This window comes from Electrophorus electricus, chromosome 17 (genome assembly GCF_041902795.1).
Source record: "Electrophorus electricus isolate QZ-2024a chromosome 17, ASM4190279v1, whole genome shotgun sequence".
Taxonomy (NCBI): domain Eukaryota; kingdom Metazoa; phylum Chordata; class Actinopteri; order Gymnotiformes; family Gymnotidae; genus Electrophorus; species Electrophorus electricus.
The window spans coordinates 18,847,501-18,857,500 of NC_137513.1; the positions used below are offsets into that span (position 1 = coordinate 18,847,501).

Below are 10,000 nucleotides of genomic sequence, written 5' to 3' on the forward strand. Positions count from 1 at the left end.
AGGTGAGTGATGTAAACAGAAGCAAGGGTCTGATGTAACAGAAGCACAGGTTTGTGATGTAACAGAAGTAAAGGTTTGTGATTTAACAGAAGCACATGTGTGTGATGTAACAGAAGCACATTGCTGGGATGTAACAGAAGCACAGGTCTGTGATGTAACAGAAACACGGGTCTGTGATGTAACAGAAGCACATCGTTGGGCTGTAACAGAAGCACAGGTCTGTGATGTGACAGAAGCACAGGTCTGTGATGTGACAGAAGCACAGGTCTGTGATGTAACAGAAGCACAGGTCTGTGATGTAACAGAAGCATGGGTTTGTGATGTGACAGAAGCACAGGTCTGTGATGTGACAGAAGCACACATCTGTGATGTAACAAGCACAGGTCTGTGATGTGACAGAAGCACATCGTTGGGCTGTAACAGAAGCACAGGTCTGTGATGTGACAGAAGCACGGGTCTGTGATGTGACAGAAGCACGGGTTTGTGATGTGACAGAAGCACAGGTCTGTGATGTGACAGAAGCACACATCTGTGATGTAACAAGCACAGGTCTGTGATGTGACAGAAGCACCCATCTGTGATGTAACAAGCACAGGTTTGTGATGTGACAGAAGCACAGGTCTGTGATGTGACAGAAGCACGGGTCTGTGATGTGACAGAAGCACAGGTCTGTGATGTGACAGAAGCACACATCTGTGATGTAACAAGCACAGGTCTGTGATGTAATAGAAGCACAAGTCTGTGATGTAACAGAAGCACATCGTTGGGCTGTAACAGAAGCACAGGTCTGTGATGTAACAAGCACAGGTCTGTGATGTAATAGAAGCACATCGTTGGGCTGTAACAGAAGCACAGGTCTGTGATGTGACAGAAGCACAGGTTTGTGGTGTAACAGAAGCACGGGTCTCTGATGGAACAGGTCTGTGATGGAACAGGTCTGTGATGTGTGCTGGAGATGTGTATGAATACATGTTTATCATATCACCTCCAGTCCCATGGCCTAAGCAGGGAGGAATCTCACTCCTCTGAAGTACACCGGCAGTATTCCTGCCTTTCCTGGCGTTCTCCTTCTCTGCTCCTCTCTCCTGATTTTATGAAATTTTACATGAAATTAGTTTTTCCCCCCTCTGTATGCTAAAGTTCTAATTTTATGTGATGGGATTAGTTACTGTAGTTTACTTGGAAAGTTTTGATGCTAATAAGGGCATTAGATTTAGGCCCGTATGGGCCAGAGGGTATTTAGCACTGTTGTAGATAATTTAGTTTACAGTCTAGAATTCCCCTGACCTTTAAGGGAATGCTTCACTTCAAATTATGCAGAAGTGACTCCCCTTCCCCCACTGACATAAATATTTTTAGAGGGACCATCATTTTCATACCAGATAGAACAAGAAAATATAAAGACCTTTGGCTGAAAGTGTGAAAGTGAAACTGACTGCCATTCCAGGTCACTACTCAGGATTTGTTCAGCAACCTTTCAGTCACACTGGAGCACCTGATCTTCACAGCCAGCGAGTGTTAGCACACCTGCCTCACAGTCGCAACCCATAAGCCCTCCAGCTCTCGACAGTCCTGGGACTCACTTTCACTTACACAGTTTGTGTTGTACACAGTACAGGTGAAGCAAATGTCTACAAATCATAACAAATGTTTATAAACAGACTTTATTTACAAACACCATGAGGAAACATTGAAATGACTGGAGCAATGCATTTCGTGTGTTTTTCTATTCACAAAATGTATACGGCAATATAAAGCATACGTTGTATAGTAAAGTACATATAACTGTTTCTAACTGTCTATACATGACCATGAAATAATAAGAATGAAACTTTTGAAAAGGCTAATTTGATGATACGGCTGTAAATGTGACAACTATTGCATTTCATAGTGTGATGCAGACATGTGCTAAATACATGGAGAGATAAAGGATTCAGAAGAGCAAAGCAGTGTTTTCTGTTCTTTTGTAACAGACGGCACTATCACTACAGGACATCACAGTCTCAGGATTCATAGTAGCCATTAAAATGGGACGTGTCTGTTCTGCTACATGGACCTCATCCTGTAGACTGTAGAGTGCGTGAGAGCCAGTCTCTCAATCTGATTGGTCTGTTTGTATGGCTCACATGATCCGTCTGTTTTCCATGAGTGGGTTACAGCCCATATGAGTGGAGCGTCTCAGCAGTGCTGGACGCGTGGCAGGGGCGGGGCCCACGCAGTGGGCGTGTCTGTGCTCTCTGTGGGCGGTGCTTGGCTGCGTAGGCTGCTGGTGGGAGCGCTGTACTTGCGTACAGGCTGAATGCAGCCTCTCCTAATAAGGGTAGTGCTTCTGTCTCTTGCCAGCAAAGCAGGCCAACCAGGTACAGAGCAGTGTGGCGGAGGCAGCCCCTGCACCTGTGCAATAGTAGGCCCAGCCCATCTTACACGAGCCTGCACACACACACACACACACACACACACACACACACACACCCACAGGTGAGGAATGACGTGCAGCTCTGGTCTCCACAACTGTCTAAGTTATTCATCAGCTAAAGTCATAATGCCAGTTTAACATCACGGGAAGCTTAAAGACACAAAAGAAAAGAATCCTGGGAATTTAAAATGGTCTGACAAATCTGGACATTTACAGAACCTCTGAAGCCATAACCTCCGCTGAAATCTTCTGTCGGAATGTCTTAATGCTTCCTGGTTCAGAAGATACGTTTCCTTTCATTCTAAAACGAAACTTGACAACAACTCTCATGGGAATGGAGTAATGAAAGAGACATATAATGTGTTGTAACTGGTATGTACCAGATCATGTATTTCTGTACAGGTTTGGAAAATGTATTCGCTCCAACACTTGGCCCATTAGTTCTAGTGGAGCACAACAGGACCCCTGAGACTTGTGTTGTGGTCGCCCCACTGTGCGGAGCTGAAGATGAAGATGTCCCAGTCATGATGAACTCCGCTCCTAAACCAGTTCATCTGAAGGAGCCGGAGCATGCAAAGCAGCTCAGTGTGATATTTGTTTGGCCGTCGGTGCTGCACACACACACACACACACATCATTTACCAAAACTCTCAGCTGGTTCATATCACAAGCTACTGACTACAATGTTTCGATGAAAACAAATTAATTCAGCTGAGAGCAGAAATTCTGGAGAATTCACAGCTCTAAAGAATCCCCTAACGTCACAAACATGTTGAATATCTTGATGTCACAACACACTGAATATCTTGATGTCACAATATGATGAATATTTGATGAGCTTTGCAGACTTGCACGCTAGATAGTTTTTTCTGAAAACAGATTTCATTTTAAACATCAATTTTCTGGCAAACAGCTTTTAAAGACACGTACTGTTTTTCTACAAAGTTTGTTTTCCCTTCTAGAGGAGCTGAATTTAAAATAAGCAATGTTAAAACCAGACTCTCTGAACTGAACAATATAATCCAGATATGCATCATTTCATGTTCTTGTTCTTATCAACTGTGCTTGTAGCTTTTAGAGTTTACAGATCTCCTTATAACCAAGTAACCACAACCTACAATCAAGCAACCACAATTTACATTAGAATGAGGTCCTGATTTGACAGTGTATACAGTGTGTCTTGTGTATCCAGTGTATCCTGGCCTGTCTTACTATTACTGTCCTTTGTGCTTATGTAGCCCTGTGTTCTGTGCTACTGTGTTGTATTGTTCATTCACACTTATGCATCTCTGTGTACTGTGCAGGTACCAGACTGTGTTGTGTTCATTCACACTTATGCATCTCTGTGTACTGTGCAGGTACCAGACTGTGTTGTGTTCATTCACACTTATGTATCTCTGTGTACTGTGCAGGTACCAGACTGTGTTATTCATTCACAGTTATGTATCTCTGTGTACTGTGCAGATATCAGACTGTGTTATTCATTCACAGTTATGTATCTCTGTGTACTGTGCAGGTACCAGACTGTGTTATTCATTCACAGTTATGTATCTCTGTGTACTGTGCAGGTACCAGACTGTGTTATTCATTCACACTTATGTATCTCTGTGTACTGTGCAGGTACCAGACTGTGTTGTGTTCATTCACACTTATGTATCTCTGTGTACTGTGCAGGTACCAGACTGTGTTATTCATTCACAGTTATGTATCTCTGTGTACTGTGCAGGTACCAGACTGTGTTGTGTTCATTCACACTTATGTATCTCTGTGTACTGTGCAGGTACCAGACTGTGTTGTGTTCATTCACACTTATGTATCTCTGTGTACTGTGCAGGTACCAGACTGTGTTATTCATTCACAGTTATGTATCTCTGTGTACTGTGCTGCTGTGCGAATCTGAAGTGTATGGAGGAATGACAGTAAACACTCAGTGTGACGGTTGTGTGGTCTGCTCTATTACAGAGAGCAAGGCCTCATTTATTCCCCACATGTGAGGAGAAGAACTGATCGACTCTCTGACCACCTCTCAAAGGTCCGTTTGACCACCACTGTCACAACTCTGCTGAGTCTGGTTCGGCCGTCCGGCGTCGCTGTAGAACGATGTGGTGAGCTGTGAATGCACTTCTGCACAGCATGGATGTGTTACGTAAGGAGGACCATTGTCTTCTGAGCAATTTATCAAATAAATTCAAACTTGGCCATTTGTTCCACGGTGCGCACTTGTTGTTGCGTTACCTTAATATGAGAAATAGCCCAGTGCTTCCAGACCACATCCAGTGTTTTCCTTAGGGAGGAATTTTTATTTATGAGGGTATAAAAAATGAACAAAACACAATGAGAGTCCACAGCACAATCTGTTACAGCTATAGTCCTCTGCTCAGCAATTCAGCTTCAGAAACCAAGGTATCGCTGTTAGGTCTGTTTGTCAAAACACCTGCATCATTTATGAAATGTTAACTAGTGAGACATCACATTTCTTTGTGCACAGTCGCCTCTGATGGTATTTGATGCTTGTATCCCCTAATCTCAGGACGGGTTGAAAAAGCAGGTTTACTGGAATATCTTCACATTACACATTTGTTCCTGCAGTTCTGTGTTTTTGCTCAAAGGCCTTTTGTTACTGAAGTATAACGCCAGTTCCTGATAGGGACATTAACTCTGACTGCCCGTGCTTTTCATACACAATAAAACCTGTTTTTGTTTTTGTTTTTTTTTTTACAGAAATTCACGTGTTCTACATCATATTTTTAAGAAGATTGAGACAACTCATAAAGATCATGTTGAGATATTGAAAGTCTGAAGCAAATAAATGAAATTCCTGGATATGTATGTACACATCTTTTCCATTTGTCATTTCTCTGTGACAGTTCTATAACAACTTAACAAATAAATATGAACACGTACTGCCCCATTACCACTATGTATGGCCAAAGCAGAAAATGACTGAAGTCCTGAATTTCATGCCTGGTCATTCATGTTTGAATCAGTGTACATTTGGCTCAAATGTGTGTGCAGGACCCACAAATAATTCATTAACGAATACACACATTAGAAAGATTAAGGTGTAGGGTGGTATCGGCTTACCCAGGTGAAACTGGTCTGAGCTGTTGTCACAGGTCTGTCTGACCTCTTCGCTGTCCCACCCCAGAGGGTAGAGGGCGCACCCAGAGCCGATGAGCAGACCTACAGACAGGATGGGGTGAGAACAGGGACATGACTACACAATCCACACTCCCCTAAACAATCAGGAACCATCTGCCCCGTACTGTCTTTCTCCAACACCATCTGAAGCTGTTCTGGGGATGAAAAGAATGGCCATGATGGATTATTCATCATTATCAGTCACTGCTACCACTTATTTATCCTTAGAAGTTTTATTCTCTGGCAGAAATGTGGGCAAGTTCAGAATGTGATGGACAGTCTCTTAAGCTGCTATGTAATAGTGAGTGACGTTAAAAGGTACTGGAAGTATTTTCACTCAGGCAACGTCACAGCCACCCTATACTGCATAGACGCAGAGACTTCTTGCTAAAAGAGTTCAGCTTTCACATTAGACTAATCCATCTTAATTTACCTCTTACTTAATTACAGGTTTTGGGCCAGGAGAGAGAGAGAGAGAGAGAGAGAGAGAGAGAGAGAGAGAGAGAGAGAGAGAGAGAGGGAGAGAGAGAGAAGAATTAAAATTGAACCGAGACATAATCCCATAAAAACTTAACCCAGAGGGACTGAACCCAGATTAATTTGTGTACATGTTCATCTAATGTCCCTATTAACCTGAAATGAATGAATGACAAAACTATTGTCATGACTGCACTGAGACCCACTGAGAGGTGCAGTCACAGAGAGTTACAGCACACACCCCACACCCGCTCCTGAGCACAGAGAGTCACAGCATTCAGACATCTGAACATGTTTAGTGGCATTTGTTTATACCTAATAAAGCACATACATTTACCTTAACAAACACATTGTTCTGGATCTCATTAACAACACCAGGGTTAGCAGACTTTTCACTATGGAAAGAATTTAAAAACTGATTAACTGATGCAGCTAGTCATGAGAACCATGCCATTGACGTGGAAGAAGGTGACATGGTTCTTTTATTCACCAGCATAGCTTCAAATGCACTGGATGAGTCTGACAGAAAGTCTGATTAAAAAAGCGCATCAAAGAGCTGCCACCTCTTTAGATATAGCAGAGTCTGTTCTTCCTTTAAATTGCTGCCCTACTTTTGACGAGTAGGTGGGTTGGTACCCCACCGAACTCCCAAGAGGAGACCTGTAATATGCAGAATCAAAAGCTGCTAGTCTTCTGTGTTGGGTTGCTTCCAAAAATTGTACTGCTTAAATTCCTCATGCATACAGAAGCTTGTGGAAGATTGGAGCTCCGACTGCAGAAGACGCGAGAATCCATGTGGTGTTAATGTATTCATGCAGAATTTTAAACAAAATCATGAATTCTCTTTCAAGTACCAAGTCATGACAAGCAAGAAATAGGCGTGAAATCAAATGTAACATGTCCCAGTGTTGAGAAAGGAAAACAAGCCGAACACTGGACCCTCTTCACAACACAGGCAAGATGGCAATGTGTGTCTCTCAGTGACCTCAGAATCAAACACACATTTAAAGTGCAAGACCTCTCTGCACAAGATTTAATGCAAATTCTGTTATTTTAGAATGACAGGGTGGTGACGCTACCACTCAGTTCCCTGTAAAACATGAGAAAGGAAGCTTCAAAGCTGTGAATGTCATTAAGAATATATGCAGAAACAAAATTTTAAAAACACCCTTTTCTTACAAGCCAGTTTGAAAACTTTTTTGGTAGATCATGTGTGTGACATTTACTGTGTTTCTGATGCACCTTGAAACATGAATATGGCCTGTTGAGAGCTGCATGTGGGTGAGAGTGAGAGAGAGACAGACCCAGGAGTGAGAGAGACAGACAGACCCAGGAGTGAGAGAGAGACAGACCCAGGAGTGAGAGAGAGACAGACAGACCCAGGAGTGAGAGAGAGACAGACCCAGGAGTGAGAGGGAAACAGACAGACCCAGGAGTGAGAGAGACAGACAGGCCCAGGAGTGAGAGGGAAACAGACAGACCCAGGAGTGAGAGGGAAACAGACAGACCCAGGAGTGAGAGAGACAGACAGACCCAGGAGTGAGAGGGAAACAGACAGACCCAGGAGTGAGAGAGAGACAGACAGACCCAGGAGTGAGAGAGAGACAGACAGACCCAGGAGTGAGAGAGACAGACAGACCCCCTCTCCCCCCTCCCCTCTCTCTCTCCTCCCACCTCCCCTCTCTCTCTCCTCTCTCTCTCTCCTCCCACCTCTCCTCTCTCTCTCCTCCCACCTCCCCTCTCTCTCTCCTCTCTCTCTCCTCCCACCTCCCTTCTCTCTCCTCTCTCTCCTCCCACCTCCCCTCTCTCTCTCCTCCCACCTCCCTTCTCTCTCCTCTCTCTCTCCTCCCACCTCCCCTCTCTCTCTCTCCTCCCACCTCTCTTCTCTCTCCTCTCTCTCTCTCCTCCCTGTGTTAGTCTCTGAATGTAAACAGAGCCCATTAGAAGCTCCCACTGAATGTGTGGCAGACGTTGATGACATTTCTGCTCATAATGAGGTCACAGCCGCCACACTTTATTCAGGGATCTGGAACAGGAGCTTCCTGAATGAGGAGTAATAGAATGAGAACAAGAGTAATAGAACCATAACAGGGGTATTAGAACCATAACAGGCATATCAGAACCAGAACAAGAGTAATAGAACCATAACAGGGGTATTAGAACTATAACAGGGGTATTTGAACCATAACAGGGGTATCAGAACTAAAACAGGGCCTTGCGTATGCGATTAAGTGCTTTGGCTCAGTGGGTTCTGTAAGCCTGAATGCTGAATCATCTCAGTATCCTATTGCTGGGTGCAGATACGTGTAGCAGTATAGAAGTGCACACACACGGCTGTAGCGTGAGTGGAGCTGTGGTCCTGTTGCATTGCAATGTTTATTCACTCTCTTGTCTTTGAGGCTTTCATGGTGTTTAATCCCATTCTCCACACTCCCTGTGGTAGGTATTCAGATCACGGGATGGCACACAGACAGCTAACGTATGGCCAGATGCCAGGAGAGTCAGACGGATGAGTACAGACGGAGTACAGACGAAGTACAGACGGTCTTGTCCACACAAGCCTCTTCTGAGCATTCTGACCACAAAGCAACATGACAAAATGGATAACATCAGCTTTGAGAGAAAGAAGGGGTGTATAGGGCCTAATCTTTATGAATCTTTATTGCACTCTTGGGACAACGTGCAGGGCCTATTTTGGGAGCTCTGTGTTAAACAGATTCAAAATGAAAGCAGACTTTTGCTGAGCTGTTCACACACAGTGGTGTGGAAACCGCTCTGTGGCCTTGAGAATATTTGTGGTTTTGTTATATCACTCATCACTTCAAGATTAATTTGTCTACAAAGACCTACAAAAACCTGTGTAAACTGTCACAGCAATGAAGAGTTTGACAAGGTGGACTTCAATAGAGAGTGCAAAGAGTACTGACTACACATAACTGCTAACAGTCAGCACCACGCGGTGATTAAAGCATGGACCCCTTCTGAACCAACCCTCCACAACAACCCAAGTTTTGGACTCTAAAATACAGCTCAGCAGGAAAATGCAACTCCAGTTGAAACAAAAGTGTTGAATGCTGCAGGCTAGCTGTTAACCAGGCCTGCCTCTCAGAGTTCATCTTACATACCTACACAAGTTCTTACTTTTTGGATAACATTTAGAGAGAGTTTCCAAACCTTGCTGAATTATTGTGAGATTTTCAATGAAGGGGAACAGTAAGAAAGACTTTTTAATTAGATACACCACAATGTCCAATTAAATACGTCCAATTAGATACACCACAATGTCCAATTAAATACGTCCAATTAGATACACCACAATGTCCAATTAAATATGTCCAATTAGATACACCACAATGTCCAATTAAATACGTCCAATTAGATACACCACAATGTCCAATTAAATACGTCCAATTAGATACACCACAATGTCCAATTAAATACGTCCAATTAGATACACCACAATGTCCAATTAAATACGTCCAATTAGATACACCACAATGTCCAATTAAATATGTCCAATTAGATACACCACAATGTCCAATTAAATACGTCCAATTAGATACACCACAATGTCCAATTAAATACGTCCAATTAGATACACCACAATGTCCAATTAAATACGTCCAATTAGATACACCACAATGTCCAATTAAATATGTCCAATTAGATACACCACAATGTCCAATTAAATATGTCCAATTAGATACACCACAATGTCCGATTAAATACATCCAATTATATACACCACAATGTCCAATTACTTACACTACAATGTCCAAATATATAAACCACAATGTCCGATTAGATACACTACAATGTCCAATTCACAATGTCCGATTAGATACGACACAATGTCCAAATAGATACACTACATTTGTCTCAGCTGTAGTCACCATTCAGCATTATCTAAAAACAGAAACAAACACTACATGTCTGCTGTTATAAATACTACCAAGGAATTTGAGT

General features: G+C 43.0%; 1 protein-coding gene across 3 annotated transcripts in view; it reads right to left on the bottom strand.

Moving 5' to 3' along the window:
• Positions 1-2,016: 2,016 nt before the first annotated feature.
• Positions 2,017-10,000, bottom strand: part of LOC113578637 (LHFPL tetraspan subfamily member 6 protein) — a 43,385-nt gene continuing 35,401 nt past the window's right edge. For 2 of the 3 annotated variants that reach the window (XM_035534194.2, XM_035534193.2), the window contains exons 3-4: positions 5,501-5,599; positions 2,017-2,430 (exon numbers count right to left, since the gene is read on the bottom strand). In XM_035534194.2, coding sequence (XP_035390087.1) covers positions 2,312-2,430; positions 5,501-5,599 — 218 coding nt within the window. In that variant the 3' untranslated portion in view covers positions 2,017-2,311. The other variant, XM_081700559.1, reaches the window with a different exon arrangement.